General features: G+C 41.8%; 1 protein-coding gene across 2 annotated transcripts in view; it reads right to left on the reverse strand.

Moving 5' to 3' along the window:
- APP (amyloid beta precursor protein) overlaps positions 1-18,774 on the reverse strand; it is a 231,690-nt gene that overhangs the window by 62,361 nt on the left and 150,555 nt on the right. For both annotated transcript variants that reach the window (XM_054842302.1, XM_054842225.1), the window contains 3 exons: positions 13,533-13,666; positions 4,814-4,888; positions 3,551-3,709 (listed from right to left, as the gene is read on the reverse strand). In XM_054842302.1, coding sequence (XP_054698277.1) covers positions 3,551-3,709; positions 4,814-4,888; positions 13,533-13,666 — 368 coding nt within the window. The remainder of the gene's footprint in view (positions 1-3,550; positions 3,710-4,813; positions 4,889-13,532; positions 13,667-18,774) is intronic.

The raw sequence follows: 18,774 nt of genomic DNA on the forward strand, positions 1-18,774 counted from the left end.
CAAATTTTAAGTTTCTGGGCAGCCTGCACGACAATACTTCTGAGAACAGAACAACAGTACCAATATTTGGTTTTGCTCAATTTTGTTTTCTAGCAGACCTTGAAGATATGCAATTTCATCTCTATCCACTCCCTTGCTGCCCAGAGCGGTACCCTGAAGCACTCCTCTGACATTGGCTTTGGGCAATCATCTGCATAACACCTAAAAAATTCTGCAGTCAAGTTTTTGGACTCGTACAGAAGCTATTCACAAAGGATTCCCAGAATTTTGCAGTTTTAGGTAGAACGGCACTGAAAGCTACTGATTTTCTAGGCACATATAAGAACGCAATGACTACGCTACTGGCCCATACCAAAGGTTCCCCTAGTCCCACACCTTGCTGTCCTACAAGCAAAGCCTCCTCCAAAGATGCAAGTAAATGATGATACTTCTCCTCACATAGCCTTCCAGCTTCCCCCTGTCCACAGTCCAAGGACTTTCCAGGCCAGAGGAAGTTTCTCTTCAACTCCCCTGAAGAGGCCACCCCTTGAACACAAGCACCATAGAATCTGTATACATATAGAAAACAGGAGTTCCCAGTGGATCAGGATTTCATCACTCACGGAGAACCGTGCACCACATCCATGATCAGTCTGATGGCACCGGGAGTGCCAGACTTGCTGCGCTCCTATGATAACTGATCTGCAGGCAAAGACCAGTCATGGTTTTCTAGACATCCAAAAGCAAAATGAAATCCTGCTGCTTCAACTGGTCTGCCAGAAGTCCAAAAAATCTTGGGAAATGTTCAAATTCAAGTATAAGGCAATATGTCCAAGTGATTAAACAGCACATGGAAAATACTTTTTGCACACATCTGTATACATTATATATACAGACCAGACTTACGGTAACCCTCCCAACTGTGCAGAAGACATGCACTTCAATAAAAAAGCCTAACTTAATTTTTCAATTTAAACCCAAATTCTGTCCTTCTAACTTTAGAGAAAGAAACTTCATCACTTTAAATATTCAGAATCTACTTTTATAGTAAACATAATAATGGCAAACCATGTAATTTGAGGCAGGCTGTGGAAGGGAGTTCTTAAAAATATTTTTTGAGAACTCCAGAAAAACCTCCCTTTTGTAAGATTACTTAACACGTCACCAGTAAGGTTATGACTTACTCTCCCAAAGACAACACAGTTGCATCAAATGTACTTTTAATTTAATAGGGAACCACCAGAGAGAAATATAGCTAGAGTATCAGAGATGAATTTTCCATTAATCCCATTTTCTCTTTGGCTAGGCAGCCAAAGTTTGGATTCACAGTGTATTCAGATTTCTGGCTCCACATCCTGCACAGCAGTTAACAGACTGGATTCATTCATTAGGCCATTCATCTATCATCAATCACTCCTCAGGTTTCACCCTCTGCCCCACAATAAAACCAGACAAATCCTCCTGCTGAATTCAAGATCAGGTTTTTCATGCGCTTTGGCACATATTTGACCAGCAGTTCAGAGATGCATGCCTGAACTGTCAGTAACTACAGAGCACACAACCAAAAAATGCTGAAGCAAGGACAGTACCATTGACAAGTCTGGCAAAGGAACTGTTTAAAGACATTATTCTTTAAACTGTTCACTCCCATTAGTTTTGAGATGAGTCCCTGTTGGGTAGCACCTTCAGCTGACGTTACCTCCCTGGCTGCTGCCTGCTCCTTTCAGAATGGTCAGCTTTTGTAGGGACACAATATAGGATACACCTCAGTCTTTTCACAGTACCTTCAAAACTTACTTCTGCTGGAGTCATGTATCAAAGAGAGTTCTTTGACACAGCCTTTCAGGCCTGATGCTCTCCCACTGACACAGTAAATGTATTATTAATTTAAATGTCCTGGGAGCTGACTACAAGCAACCCAGGCATAAAATGCAGGTTTTTCTGGTCCCAAAGTCAGTGTTAACATTTTGGCACCCTTAGCGCTCTGCAGCTGAAGTTCACTATTTTTTTTGGTAGTGGAGATATCATCTGTGTTCCACAAACATGAAAGGTCGAGTTCCCTTGTGCTAGGAACAAAGTTGCATGTTTGACAGGTCTAGAGACCATTCTGCTGTTACGTGTGGTCCCCATCTTCATCTTCTACAACCCCAGATACCTGCAGAACCAAGCTGTCAGCCTGATCCACACACAACTTGGAACATTTTCTGCGATACTTTTTGCATGGGATTACATTTGCACGAGGCTCAACTTTACAGCAGCAGTTGACTGGCTAAAGCCAGACATGAAATCGTATCTTAGGTGAAAACCACACTGCAACAGTGCAAACACGACCTGCAGCCACCAGTCTATGCACTCACCTCATGTAACTCTCAGATCTGAGCCGCAGACTCTGGTTTCCTAAAGGAAGCTGCATCCCAGCCTGGAACTCGCTAATGTGCCTGCTAATGAGACACTCGAGTCCGAGCCCTTCACTACCCTCGCAACAGTCAGAGGTTACAACATGTATCTCACACTTGGAACAAACAACATCCTCTACCAATTTAATGCAGACTGGCTTTATATTAACTCTTCATGCAACTGAATAATCTGAAGTCTCCCCGTGACAGTTTTATCTAAGTAAAAGATTTTTCTTTTACTTGGCATACAGTAAAAACAAGAGAATTTTGCACCGTGGGGTGGAGAAAAAAGTTTGATGATGATAAAGAACGAAGATGATGATCACTTTTCCATGTTCACTGAATATGCAGCTTTCTCTACAGAAGGAAATTAATTTAAACGATATAATTTTACCAGGTTAGTCATATTGATGCAATTCCCTGTGAGGCCAAATTCAGGATCTAATGGCTACATCTTGCACTGCTGACCCAAAACTCTTCTAGTAACATAATGTTTTTTCCATCTAGGAAGCGTTCAAGAGGCGAGAGGTACATAAAACATTTGACTGTTTGTTTTCCCACAGTGTTTGTGGAGATTCTCTTCTTCTGGAGGTGCTGAATACAAACATCACAGATATGGAGTCATTGAAAATTCCATTCAATCCACATTCTGAACTTAGTGTTTACACTCACCAATAGCCATCACATCCAACACAGACAACTTTGAATTGCTTGTGTGCTATCTTCACGCCATCCAACAACCCTCACTAGATCCTTCACCAAACATTTCAACAGTTCATCAAACAAAAAAAAGTCACAACCACATTCATCCTTAAGGTCCATCTTGACATGATGAAATACCCTGCTGCGCATCACTTGGAGGGACGCTATCACCATCCTTCTGCAGGATCTGTGAACGGCTACAATTTCTGGCATCCAAGCCACTTCCATGCTATTTGCTTAAGCATCTGTATGTACATATGTGTATGTACGGGGGGCATGTGCTTGTGCCTACCATTATGTACACATATCACTCTACACTTTGAACTTTCAAAGAGGCTGACAGCTGCGGTAGCTTTTGCACAGGGAACTCACGCTCACTGCTCCTTAGGAGGACTGTACCTGGGCACACATTCTTTTTCCCCAGGACAACTACAGTGATTTACAGCCAACAGAGCTTGTGGTATTGCACTTACCCTGGGCGGGACAGTCTGCAGGGCTGTGATGTAGTTCTCCAGAGCAATGCGGCGACGGTCATTCAGCATGGCTTCCACCCGTGCCATATGAGTCTCCACCAGCTGTTGCCTTTCATTTGCAGCTTCTTGTTCCAGTGATTCCACTTTCTCCTGGAAATGCTGAAAAAAATACCCATCACAACAGGAACAGCGAAGGCATCAACAGAGATCAGTGGACATGAACACCTTCGCCTGCAAATCACCAAAATGTTTCCCCATGTCAGTCTAGCTTGGCTCCCAGGAACTCTGTGCTGAACGCACCTTTTCGTGATTTCAGTGGGAACTGCTGTTCCCTGTATTCCTGAACACCTGGCCATATTTTATTAATCTAATCAAATATTCCTGATATGTTCAGCACAACCACCAGTGAATCCTTCATTTGCTTCCTGAGACAGCAGTTCAGTGCTAGAGAATTGTGTCTAGACAAGGGTGGAGTTTGGCAAGTGTACGATCCCTGGGTTTTTCATGTATCATCGTGACTTCATGAGCACATCTACACGGGGGAAAAAAGAAGTTCCAAGCTGAACAGAGACACTTAATTTCTTATGAACTGGTCACCAGGAAGAAAAGTTGAGCCCAAACTTATTCAATAAAGGCAAAGATTGACTGGGTAAAATGCACAGAGAGCAAAGCCAAGATCTAATGTGCAATGCAATCTGGTTCAGAACGCTACCTTTCATAGTTTTGCATTGAAATCACTCTAGCAGTACCGAATAATATCTGGCATAGCCACAGTGGGATTCAAGGAGTGTGTGGCTTGTCAGAATTTTTGAATGATAGTATAATTTTAGATAAAATAATTTTGGCTGAGGGTTTCTTTCAGATAAAATTGATGGTGATTCCTTCCTTAAATCACATTTTCCATCTCTGCTTTGAGCTCAGGCCCTGCAGCTTATATTAGTTTATCATGGCCTAAATTTTGAAAGGGGCCCATGGGAACTGAGTTTTCGGTTCTCATTGAAGACAAATCTAAATTCAAACAAAATTCTACCCCTCCACGCAGTCACAAGCGATGTTCTGCCCTCCTGTTCCAGGGACTGGCTGCAAAGTACAGAGACACCCAGCAGCCGCTAATGGCTGGAAACAAAAATAGCAGCAGCAGCAAGAGCAGAGAATAACATTAAATCCCCATAGAAGTAGGTTTTAAAATTATATCACACCCAGCACCCCTTGTATTTTAACTGTGGCTCCAGTCGGTAAGGCTTCGGTTGCATTTTCCTTTACCTGGATAACAGCTTTCTTGTCGGCCTTTGGCAAATTCTTTGCTTGGCGTTCTGCCTCTTCCCACTCTCTCATGACCTAACGAACAAAACAAGGAGGGTGACTTTCATATTTTCGTCTCTTGTCTCAGAGTTTAGCAACAGCCAAACACTGCAGCTCTGACAGTCATCTTTTTATATTCCTCTCCTCCTTTTATCTCTATAAAAAAAGCAGTTACAACATTTAACGAAGGTAGGATCCTGTTATTAAATTAAACAAAGACAGTACTTCTGTGTCTGAACATCATGTCAAGCTCTCGCAATTCCGCTGTGAAGCAACACAGCCATTAGCCAGTCCTCAAGTGAGGGAAGTGGAGGTCTCCATGGGTGAACACACCAACCCCTTTTCATCTCTGACAAAAAGGAAACCGCTTCCATCTACTGTACGTCCTGGGTCAAAATGAGTGAATTCCAACTCGTTCTAAGTGATGCTTATTTTGGTACCACAAAACCTTCTAGATTTATTTGGACTACGTCACCGGCCTCTGAGTAGGACAGATCAAGAATTACATGCAATTTGTGCTACTCTGTCCAGAAATAGGTGTCAAACACTTCAAGAACGGAATATATTTATATCTCAAGTACAATGCTGACAGAAAAATGACGTAGAAGAGCTTTCAGTACCATTCCTTTCAGCAATGTGAGAGGCTACCTGCTCCTGTTACACAGGACAGTATTTAAATAGTCAGGGAATGAGTTACTCTTAACTTGCTGTCCATGACATCTGAAACCTTCTCGTGGTCATACTTAGGGACTTTACTCATTTCACACCTAGACAGCAATCACCTCAGATAACACATTTTATGCAGGAACAATTGCTCTCATTGACTTCAGGGCACACAAATATGTGACTTGTTTATTTGCACGATTAGCACAATGTCAGAAGACAGAAGAAACCTGGAAGCAATTACTCAAAACGTGCATTTCCTCTCCTTCCTTTCTCACCAAAAAACATACTTTCATACCATTTATTAGAAGTAGTCAAACACACCCTTTCTAGAGAGGATTTTAGAAAAGCCCAGAGTCTGCATGCATGACTGAAATTTTTCCAAGACTGATACCAAAGGCAGGACAAATTAGACCTGCTGTGTCTCATGTCTGCAAGTTGACCCTCCACCACTCAAGCTCTTGTCTCAGGCTCCCCAGTTTTCCCATATGGGACACTGACAGACTGACTGGAGAGCACTGGTGGTGCCCCAGGGTATCTAGTTGAGCCTGTGCCCTTGAAAAAAAAAAAAACGCACAGAACAAACCTGGATCAAAGGATACTTTTACAAAAGTCCCAGACTTGGGAATGTAATCTCCTCTCAGTATAGGGTTGCAGACCCTAAGAATTAACCAGTGTGCAGACACCTGCACTCAAGATTGACTCTACGTATGGGATTTTGTTGTCAAGTTTTCATCTTCCTTTTGACCCCAAGCCTGGGAATGTATTTCAAGACAGCAATAACTCAGTCATAGTAAAATCAGGTCAATTCACTATCAGTGAAACTATTTATCTGCAGGAGACTCTGGCCTCAATAACAGCCCAAAAGAGTGGAGACATATGTTTTGGGAAGCTAATGTGATGGTCAAAACTTTAAAACAGGAAATTGTTTTGTCTGCTTCTGGGCTTCAGCAGGGGCATGGTTAGACAGCAGTTATAAGCACAAAGACCTGAAGTCAAGTACTTAGAAATCACAGTCTTAACTTCACTCTGCTCTTTTACTGGGAACTGTAAACTGAAACTTAAGTCCCAAGAATTGTACATTATCTTCTCATCAGGCAAATAAGCATTGATGTGCAAATTGCAGCCAAGCTCTAGGGAGGTAGGAACCCAAAATTTACAAGAGGACGTGAAAATTCATTTGCAAGGGGTTGTAGTAAGCAGCTGATGATGGAGAACACGAGGCATAGCACGCTGAAGTTACAGGTCACCCCGCCACCAGTTACTTTCCCAGTACTTTGGCACAGGAGATTTTACCACTTCTCTGACAAAGCAGGACTAGAGGGCATGAATGGACACCACAGTTTAGAGCACTGTGATTTGTTCTGGAAAAAATTTATTAATGCTTACAGTGCTGCTGTGTATTAAGTGCACATTAGGTATTCATCTCTTAATTGTACGCTTAGGTCATATGATTGTGGTGGCTGAGAAAACTTAATTTACGTATATGGGCAGCACCTTTCTAGAGACCTGAAACATCACTGGTGCCAGGATGTGAACGTTACAGAAGACCCAGAAATTATGGCATTAATTCAAGTCATACACTACAATGATGTGCTCAAGCTTGAGCATTGGCTTAGCTTAGCAACTTTATGATTTTCTTCTCCCTCCTCTCCTTTTATGTCTTCAAATCACGTCTGACATCTGCTTAATACTCTTTTTCACTCTGAATTAGCAGTTGATGGGTTTTCAGAACAACAGTTCCCTTGCCATCTTTATCCCCTGAACTAACCCTCTGCTAATTCATATGATGAAAACAAGTATTGTGGGTAATGTGATAAGGAGACCTTTGGCTAGACCAGATCTCTCCGCTGTTTTATTTCTCTAAACCTTTTAAGGCAGGATGATAAACTGACAGCCTACACAGCTAGTTGGGAAGGATGTAAATTACAGGCTTCAGAGTTCAGCTCTGGTGCAACGAGACTGAATGGCTTGTGAAAAAACCAGAATGACGTGGCCACTTCCAGAAACAATATTCAATGTAAAGATTGCAGAAGCTGTGCTTTGAGTGCTGATTTTTGCAATTCAGATGACTTCAATGGTTGAAAACATCTCTGTGTGTATGCTAACTAACTGAAGATACAGCTGCCCTACAGCTATCTATGGGAAGTGCTACCACCCAGAGAAAACTTCTGCTCTCACCGAAGGTCATCGCTTTAGAGAATTATGAGTGACTAAGAAATATGCCAAAGTTCTCTGTAGGAAACTAAAGAGCAAGAAGGGAAAAAAACCCAATGTCCCAGATACATATGTGCAGCAAAAGGCTGAACTTGGCCTCTATGCACTCACAAACCTATTCTCCTTCACTGAAAGCAGAGACCTATTAAAGCCACACAGATTTATGGCTCTTCAAGGCTTGGCAGCTTTGTGCAGGAAAAATTACAACTTCTGGTTGAGATTTAAGCAGCAAGTAATTTCAAAAATCAAACTTCTTCAGAACTCAGGACTTATTGCCTGGCAGACTCGTCCTGAAATTGGGCTGTAGGGGACAGCAAGAGGCAAAAAGGAAGTATGGAAAGCATATTTCATTGTTAAGAGAGATGCTAAGTACAAAAATCCATCATAAAGAAACCAGCAGAATTTACTCCCATTTTTTGCACTAGGGCACAGAAGCATAGCTGAAAGAGAAGAATTTATGACAAAAATTTGAGTTACAGCAATCAGATCAGCAGAGGTGCTTGCCTGAAGGTTTGCTTAGTTAGAAGATCAAAGTCATGCCAGTAAGATGCCTACCTTTGTCAAGGGCTTTTGTTCCACACTTAAGTCTTGACTCTTTTTCTGGTAATAACATCATCAAACCTCTCCGAAGAGTCCTGAATGTAACTGAGGGAGGTACTACTACTAAGCTAATAGTCAGTTTTAAGGAAGGAAAGAGCCCTCCCACACACAATAATAGAGATGGTGGGATGTGAGGAATACAGAGACCAGTATTACTTAACATCTTCATGGACAGTGGGATTGAGTGCACCCTCAGCAAGTTTGCTGACGACACCAAGCTGTGTGGTGCAGCCAACACACTGGAGGGAAGTGAAGGCCTTCCAGAGGGACCTCAACAGGCTGGAGAGGTGGGCCTATGTGAACTGCATGAAGTTCAACAAAGCCAAGTGCAAGGTCCTGCACATGGGTCAGGGCAATCCCAAGCACAACTACAGCCTGGGCAGAAAACAGATTGAGAGCAGCCCTGAGGAGAAGGACTTGGGGGTGCTGGTTGATGAAATGCTCAACGTGACTCAGCAATGTGCATTTGCAGCCCAGAAAGCCAACCACGTCCTGGGCTGCATCAAAAGAAGTGTGCCCAGCACCTTGAGGGAGGTGATTCTGCCCCTCTGCTCTGCTTTCATGAGACCCCACCTGGAGTACCAGCTCTGGGGTCCCCAACATAAGACAGACATGGACTTGGTTTGAGCAGGTCCAGAGGAGGGCCACAAAGATGACCAGAAGGCTGGAGCACCTCTCCTATGAAGACAGGCTGAGAGAGGTGGGGTTGTTCAGCCTGGAGAAGAGAAGGCTCCAGGGAGACCTTATAGCAGCCTTCCAGTACCTAAAGGGGGCCTACAGGAAAGCTGGAGAGGGACTGGTTACAAGGGCATGGAGTGACAGGACAAGGGGTAATGGCGTCAAGCTGAGGAAGGGTAGATTTAGATGAGATATTAGGAAGAAATTCTTTACTGTGAGGCTGGTGAGGCACTGGAACAGGTTGCCCAGAGAGGTTGTGGATGCCCCCTCCCTGGAAGTGTTCAAGGCCAGGTTGGATGGGGCTTTGGGCAGCCTGGTCTAGTGGAGGGTGTCCCTGCCCATGGCAGGGGGGTTGGAACTAGATGGTCTTTAAGGTCCCTTCCAACCCAAACCACTCTGTGATTCTGTCATGCTACTGGCACTAAAAAATCAGCTGAAGACCTCTCCAGGATGTTGGAACTAGCAGTATGCGATGATCCAAAAAAATATTGAACATAACACCAGCCCTGTCCAGGCTGGTTGGGGACTGCAGTATTTTCACATCCTTGCTTTGGAAATAAACTTCCAAGAAGCAAGACTATTCTAAGGAGACAAGTTATCATTAAGTTCCTATCATAAATACTGTACATGCTATGACTCCTAAAATATTGTAAACAGCCAGAGGAAGAGTAAATTTAAGACATGAGGATGTCACAAGATATTTGAGGAGAGAAATGTATAAATATACTGCTCCCTTGAGTAAGGTTCAATATCTGGTTCCACCAGGCTATTTAGCAGCAGCTATTTAAGTGAGGGAGCTGTACGGAAGTTAACAAACTGGAAAGAGGAAAAGAGGAACTGTACCAAAACAGGAAATGAGAACCATGGCATCCTGCAAAGAGTTAGCATAATCTCTCCCTGTTATACGTCAGAGAATATCAAACATTTAAAGGTTACACATGCATCGCTGAATAGCTACCCTGTTCACACGGGAATGTAGCTTCACTGTTATTTGGAGTTGCATTAATAATTCTTGGGAAAAGCTTAAAATTATATGCTAATGTAATTCTCTTTACAGTAGTACCTAGGAAAGTTTATAAGCGTTGCTGCTCCAGGTGCCATGCAAGATGTAAAGGCAGAAAAACTTTCACGATCTGTAATCTAAAGGGACAGACACTTAAGAGCAGAAGGGATTAAAACAGTCTGAACCACAGGTGCATCAGGTCACTGAACTAAAGAGCACAGACCTACCTACTAAGAGAGCTTTTTAGGAGCTGTGAACTATGAATCAACACAACTACCAACAGAAGCTGGGTCTCCGCCTGTCTGAATATCTTTATGCAAGAGAAAAAGAAATGTAAATTGTCAGAATTTCATGGTAAACAAAGGGGTATCTCAGAAAGAAGATATACAGACTTTTGCCGTGATGACATTTTGATTAAAATACTTAATTTCAATTTAATTCTTTTAATGATAAACTTTCCTACTCCTTACATGATTACATTTTATATGTGAACTAGAATGCATCTGACTACTTTTTATTACTTACTTGGCTGTTGCAAAGTAAAGTGTGCATCAAATCAAATACTGTTTTAAAACTGCTTTACTAAATAAACTTATTTCATGAACAAACCGATTTATTTCATATTATGACATTTATCAAGATTAAAGAATTACTTGATCATTTTCCTAAACCCACTTATTATTTCCTCTCTTTTTAATAGAAGAAAAATGAGCATTTCTGCTGTTTTATAACCCCCCATTTTCAGCTCTGAAAGAACTGGACTTTGAGTTAAAAAAAAAAAACCACAAATATTTTCAGAGCAGCTGGAGGACTTTGCTAGTGACTTTCACTTAACTTTTTTTTTTGAGAGGAAAATATTGACAGCAAAAACTTACTGAGTTAGTATATTCAGCATTGTTTTTAACATAACAAGTAACAGGTTCAAATCAATTTTTAGTTAAGTATGTATTGAGAACATATGTGATTTTACAGAAAATGTAAAAAGCAATTTCAAAATAAACTGCCAGAAAAGGGACCCGTGCTATGGGACACAGACATATCACAGTTCACGTGAGGAAACAAAGAATGATAAATTAGCTGGCTTTTCTACTTCTCCATAAGATCTTATATTTTTTTAAACATTTGAAACGTTAACTGGGAGAAGCTAGTTCAATCCTGTACAAAACATTACTCATAGAAGGGAAAACTAATTTTTAAAAACTTAAGTTAGCTCTCTTCTTCAAAGCTCTGCAAGGGTTCTGTGTACTTCCAGACATTTGTACTTTAAGCTGTGATTCTGTAAACAGCTTAAGCAAATTAAAGATCAAAGATCTTTCTTTCTTGATGTACCTATTGGGCTGCTGTTTCCCAGGTCTGATTTAGCTTGCTGAACCGGCCCGAGTTGGTTATTTTACTTTTTTTTTTTTTTTTTTTTTTTTTGGAAGAGTGACATTGCAGTGACACAAGGGAGCTGACCTGCCTCACCCTGCAGCTGTACGCTCATTAGTGCTGACAGAAGGGATGGCTGGGAACGTGCTAACGAGGGCAGAGCATGCGGCAGCACTAGCACTGATCTTCAGTCAAACCCTTGAACCACAGCCTTCATTTATAAGGTTGCCCCAAATGTGCATGGTAAAATGTGTGGCGCATTTACCCAGAAGTTTTCTGATGCTACGGTGCAGTGCTTTCCCCAGTTAGTTAATTTTGCTGGCCTCGAGCACCAATGTTGTACGGTCTCTCTGTATGATGTTTTCTGGGTGCCCATGCATTCAATTAGCTCTTTTCCACAAACCATGAGCTTTGCAGAAAATAGAAAATACACAGTTCACCCAAATATTACCCTTAATTACTCAACTTAACCCTGACACTGCATATGGGATTTTGGAGACAAATCTGAAACCGCGGTAAGAATCTGAGGACTGTTGCAGGGAAACCTGCCTTTCGCACTGACCGTCCTTTGCTTTCAGGATGCCCGCCCTACAACGTTTGTTAAACGGGGCTGTTTCAAGAAAGCGGAGGGCACAATGAGGTGACACTGCATCACCCACCGACCCGGCCAGGGCAGGATCTCTCTCCTCCGCCAAGCAGGCTGCGTGCGCAATGTTCTTCATCCTCCTGATTCCCAGCCCGTCCTTCCTAAACGGGGTACTGTAGCCGCACAGAGGTTTGTTAGGAAGAGAACTGGGCTGAGCCAGTCCCTCAGCAGCCATCGCTCACCTCCACCCCGGATCAAGCCAGGGCTTCAGGCTGGCTCCAAGCTGGGCAACGCACCCACCCACGCTCAGCAACACTCGCGCCCCTGCTGCCCCGGCCACGGGTCGTTTTGATGAAGTTGTTGAATCTTCCAGAGGAAAGAAAACCATCAGCGTGATAACACTTCAAATAGGACTAACATGGGACTATTTTCTCTATTTAAGAAACAGACAGCTTGTGCTATGCTGCTTCCCAAGCAGAAGCCAGATGAGGAGCACGTATGTTCCCATCCATTAAGTGTCATATTCACGGCAGGTGGTTTGCACTGACCGGCTGAGTGCTTCAGGTAAGGTGCCCTGCCCTATTTATTATAGAAGTCCAGGGCATGGCTACAGTGCCAGTAGAGAGTGACTTATTCAAAGAGCTTAATTTTAGGCCTACTCAAACATTTTAGCATGCAGCTAAAGGTTAATGTGTCAGTAACACATAGAAACACTAAAAATACAACCGTGGAAGAAAGTTACAATGAAAAATTATAGTAAAATAGCTACGCAGATATATGCAGTGCATCTGAATTATACTGCGTTCTTTTTTGTGGTTGTTCTATCCTAAAAAAATACGCACCACAGGCTTTCCTTTAAACCTCATATTTTTCTTTGTTGTTATTAGAGCAAAACTGTGACAATTTTTTATTGGCATTGCTATTATAAACCCTATTTTTGAGAGAGTAGATAGCTCATCCCTTAGTGTTCAATAGGATTAAACACAGCATACAGTTTCAAGCTACACAAATCTCTTTGGTTAAAGGAAAAAAAGGGTTGATTCAGTTGGAGTTTGGTTCAGTTCAAAAGCACTAATTTTTCCTCTTTTCTTCGACTTTAGATGCATTTCATGTTACCTTGAGGCTCGAGACTATTAGACGACATATGTGAGCTTATGTTACCCCAGGGCACGGCCATGCATGTGTACACACAGAGAACGAAGCTAATCACAATCAATCTCCCTCAGCTGCTGCAAAGGAAGGACTACTAATACAGTGGTCAAGTTATTTACTTAGAATAATCTCACAAACCATACATTCTTCCACAAGGATGAGAGAAACTTTTAACAGACTTTTTTTTATTTCTCCTTTTTACCAGCACAAGCAACTGTATCGCCTTACGATAGCAGCTGCAACCCAACCACAAATATATGCCCCAGCCAGCTGAATTCTTAGACAGAGTCAGAAAGGCAGTAAATGGTGTATTTACAAAATTGCAAATAGGCAGGGCAGCTAGCTGAAGCCTTGGGAAATAAGAAAATTAAGGACTCCCTCCCATACTTAAAAATAAAGAAATCCCCCCTTACCTGAGACATCCTTTCACGATGCTTAGCTTCAAGTCTCTCCTTGGCTTTCTGGAAATGGGCATGTTCATTCTCGTCCCCAGGTGTCTCCAAGTATTTGTCAACAGCATCAGGAGTGCTAGCAGCTGTGGTAGGGACTGAGGTACAATTTTAAGGGCGGGGGAGGGAAGAGAGGGGGAAGAAAAGCAGAATTTTTACCTTAGTACCAGAAAAATTTAGTCGGACCAAGCAAGAAACATCTGTTCTAATTTCCATCAGAATAAAGCCATTCATTTAACCTCAGAGGAGGATATAAAAATGTGGTATAGGCAGACATATAAGACACACAGCAAATATATGTAAATACACAAGAATTTCCACCCCACCACCCCATTTTCTAATCCAGAAGAATCTCTTCAGTGTGAACAAAGCAATGTTATTCAAACAGGTTAGAAACTGCTCCCAAGGAAAAATTCCAAGGAGAAAAAAAAGCCTGGCAATTATTAAAGTACATAAACCAGCAGAAAGCCCTTTGCAAAGTTGCGTGCTTTGTATATTAGTTTATTTTTAAAAGGTAAACTGTAACACACACAAGTGCCAATGCAAATAGGTTTTAAAGCACCTATGGACCCCACAGTACCCTAACGAAACACCTCAAGTCCGTCTACAAGTGACAGTTTGGCCTCACAGATATTTACTTTATTTGTAACAACTTTGATTAAGAAAACCCCTCACGGATGCAGGAACTAATCAGCAAGCACGCACTAACTGCCAGCCATTCCTGTTGGATAACGAGGCGATACCCATCACACAGGCAGCAGAAAGATTTGTGTTTGGGGTAATTCGGGCAGAGTGAGCACCTTCACTACGCAGGGACATCTAACCACGTCTCCGTTAACTAGAGTAACATGCCTGTGCTAGGGACATAACAGCAATTTAGAAAGCTCTCCAATGATGATCAACTATTTCATTCCAACTATATTGTCCCTAAATATTTTATTACATAGTTAGTTTCATTTCCCTGGTCACACTTAGTTCAACAATTGCAAAGTTAGTTTAAAAATTCTGACAAACAAACAGAGTGCATATAGTTCAGCAGATTTTTTTTTTAAATGCATAACACATTTTAGTAGTTAGACTAATACAGGTAGGGAAAAACCTAGGTCCCTCCCACACCCCAAACATTTCTCAATGTCTTTAAAAAAAGCAAACATTAATCTGAAGATCAGACTGAGTAATATTTATTTATGACTACTTTCCCCAAAACAAGTTGAAATATAAACACATCTATGTTCAATATTTGTTAAATTAACAAATCATCAGTTAGAAGTACGTGTTAGTCCCAATGAAATACCTCCTCAAATTTTAAGAAAAATTTAAAGCAAAATCCAAACTTTTCCTCCAATTTTACCGTAGGTGTATAAGACCAAAAGCAAAACAAACACCCCCCTCGCCCCCAACCCCCCCAAAAAAAATGAACAGCAAGCTGCATTTAAGATATCTCTACATGTTCTCTGCAATAGGCATGAGTGGGTTTGGCTACTGTTGGTATAAATTGGACAATGGATTTTCTAAGTTACTCACTGGATCAAAGGAAAGGTCTCGATTGTCTCAAAACAAAAAAATAAATCTACAAGCAACCAAAACAAATGCAACTGAGAGGTCACAGGCAGTGCAAATTATTACTCCTCCTGCCATTTGTAGATCTGTTTCATAAATACTTAATTACAAGTATACATTTTGTAAAATTGTAAACTTTGTTACTGAAGGACTGTAACAAACAGGAACAAATAAGCTTCCTGACAAGCCACAAAAATTACAAAAAATAGAATGCAACTCTTAATATTTTCAGTGCTTACTTCTACAACTTCAGACAATTTAGTCTCCAATGCAGTTATAAAAGCATAAAAAGTTTCTTTCTTTTTAAATTCTTAATGATAACAAGCCATCTTCAACAATAACACAGTTTGTGCTGGGGTGCAGTGCTGCCTGCCAGAAAGGCTACAGCCAATGTAAGCAAATTCCAAAAACATATCACCCAGAGCTCGGATTGAGCGAAAACATCTCTCTAATGCTCGGAACTATTTCTAAATATCTTTGCCTCTTCATCTCTCAAGCACTAAATTAATTTAATCTTTATCTTTCCTGAAGCCACAGTTAAGTACAGTACATTTTCATTCCAATTAGAAAATGAAAATTCTATTTCAAAGCAGGAAGAAATTTAAGAGTGCCAGACGGAGCCAAGGCCAGCCCTTCCAGGCTCCCGTTTCCTGACAGGGGTTCATCAAACACCCCCAGGCAAGCGCAGCGAATACTCTTTTGCAATGTTTAACTAACCTTCCCGAATTTTCCTTCCAAGACTCTAATTTTATATTTTTACCCTAAAAAACTTGCATGAGATTTAACATTCACAACATGGTGTGGTAACGAGTTCCATGGTTTAATTAGGCTTTGTGTGAAGAGGATTCCCCTCTGCCTGCAGCCTCCATCACTGCCTCTGCAGGACACAGCGAGGTTTAGCTTGGGAAGATCCAACAGGGGAGAGCTCTAACGCATTCACCATCCTTCTCCATCTTTTATAGATTTTTTTTTATTTATTTTTTTTTTAACTGAACTTAAGTCTGTCCAAATGTGAATGGAAAGAAGTGCCGATCTGCCCAATAAATTATGTAAATTTCACCTTTAATTTATTGAACAGGAAAAAAAGGTCACCAGCATTTGCACTGAGATCAGTTAAGCCACTTGTACATTGAAGGTCTGGTTTTCAAAAGCTCCCGTCTCGCATGCGCGGCCTTTATGGCCCAGATTTTTGGACAAGGCACTTACTTCCCACCGGGCTGCTTGCTGGTGTGTTTCTGAACAGGTGAGGGCAGCGGGTGCCAAGAACTGGAAAACCTGATTTCAGTGCCCGGTGCCGAGGATGTCGGAGCACGCAGCCCCCTCCAAAAGCTGCGCAAAACCAAATCAAGCAAAGACCGGGCACTGAACACCACAGACCTGCATGCCCGAGACGGCTGGGCTGTGCCAGGAGTATGGGAAAGGATGTGGGCGGTACGGTGATATCCGACCACAGCCTGCTCTCTCAGCTAACGCTGCTAAAGAGGGTAACGCTAAGGGAGAGCAGTACTGCGGAGGAGGAGGAAGGTACTGCCCCTGACCTCGTGCAGAAGGCTGGAGTGTCCACACGGGGCACTCCACTACCCCCTCCCAAAAAGAAAGAGGGCTCGGAAACGGGCACGTGGGCTGAATGGAGCTTGGGGGACCTGTCTCATGGTAAGAAGCTCCATCAGTTACACTCATCCACCAGGGAGTGGACTACTGATTTGATTTAGAAAATCTCTACCAAGAAAAGACTTCTGACAGTAGCTTTGTCAGAAAGAAGCAACTGAGGTCTGATGGTTGGAAAGCAAAGCTAGGCAGAAAGAAGGCTGGAAACCCAGACCAGAAATAAGCCACCCACCTTCAGTAGAAAGCGCAATTAAGTATTTGAACAACTTATGCAAAGATATGATGATTCACCCAAAAGCATCCTTGAAAACATCCTGCTTCAGCATCTCCTTCTAAAACCCGGCCAGCAAACAAGCGTGCAAGCCATGGGTAAAACGGGTGTTTCCTCCCTCCCTGCTTGCTGCTGGTTCTGGTCCGTGCCCAGCACACGTCAGAGCAGGCTGAGCTTGCCCACAGCCAGCTGTAAGGACTCAGCCTGCCCACCGCTCCTGGAACGTCTCTTCGGCTGCAGGGACCAACTAACCTACCAACACTGACCACATCTCACTCTGAAAACAGAGAAGCTGTTTCAACTCTTAAAAAACAGGGACAATTTTCATTAAAAAGAAATTCACCATCTATGCTTATGAAAATACTAAAAGGTGAGATGCAACAGTCATATATGGGTTTGTTTTCTGTTATAATTGTGATTCAGAAGCCATCTTTTAATGAGTGGTTAGTTATTCACGTAATTTGAAACCAAAAATGTTTCTCTGTACAAAACATAACTAGCCTGCTTAAAAATAAAGAACTAGACAAGATTTCGCTCCCTGTATTTACAAAGGCTGCAAATAATAATGTGACTTCTCCATCCAGTATTAAAAAACCCCACAATTATCAATAGCACGTTAAACCCTCCTTGCGATTCCTACATAATGATAACTGACAGCCTACCCTCCCCCTAAGAAAAAAAAGATAATAGTTACAAAAATACTGAGCCTCCCTTCTTTGGCATAAAGCAGAAACATTTTGAAATTTCTTCATGGCTGTTGGCACAAACCCTATCCTTTGTTCTCAAATACATTTGGGGACTTTGTTTCTAAAGATGTATTGCATGCTTTCTCAGTAAATTGGGAACATTTGGTCACACATCAGTTACATGTAAGGATTCCTTAAAACTCTGCAGCCTGATCTCTTTTGACCACATCTGCTCTTAGTAGGTGGTTTCATTTTCTATGCATTGCTTGTTTTATAAGGTAACTCATTCTACTACTGCATGAAGACTGATCAAAAAGTGTGTGTTGACAGGTGTGGAAGAAATGCGGTATCAGATGGCATTTTCTTCACACTTGCACTCATTTTACCTGTCAATTCCCAAACAGATTCTTTTTTTATTTTATTCTTATTAGACTTTAAAATCCTAACCTTCCTGGAGACATACGTTCAATAATACAGCCAAACTATGCTCTACATATTTTGCTATTTAACAACAATTCTTACATTTCAGAAAACCAGGGAAAAAAAAAGGGGGGGGGGGGGGGAAATGAAACAGTATGCCCCCAGATCCTGTTTTACTATTTCGCATAAAAATAAATAATCCGTATCAGCCTTTCCAGTGAAAGAAAAAACAGTCACTCACCAACCTCATATGAAGTGAAAGGATTAGTAGATGCCCCTTTTCTGAATGACATTGGCTGCTGCACATAAGATGGGAAATCATTTGAAATAAGAGCATTACCCGACTACAATGTAGTATTCAGTGCATGCATTCATTGCCTCTGAATTCCACGTACACAACTGCCTCATTAATGAAGGATTAAGTTCAAAGCTTTCAGTTGTTAACTAAGATCACAACTAATTATAGCACTTCTGACAATCACAAGTGCATATGGAATATCTTTAGCAAGAAGGGTTCCTATTATTGCTGCTGCTACCTTGTGAAGCGAGCTGCTTTTACAAGATGGTACCCCCATGCTTTTGTGAATAAGTTACTCCGCTTGCAGCGGGGTGGCAAAACCAACGAACAGAATCTAAACAACAGGGAAGGAAAATAACAATT

Source organism: Grus americana, chromosome 1 (assembly GCF_028858705.1).
Source record: "Grus americana isolate bGruAme1 chromosome 1, bGruAme1.mat, whole genome shotgun sequence".
Classification (NCBI taxonomy): Eukaryota; Metazoa; Chordata; class Aves; order Gruiformes; family Gruidae; genus Grus; species Grus americana.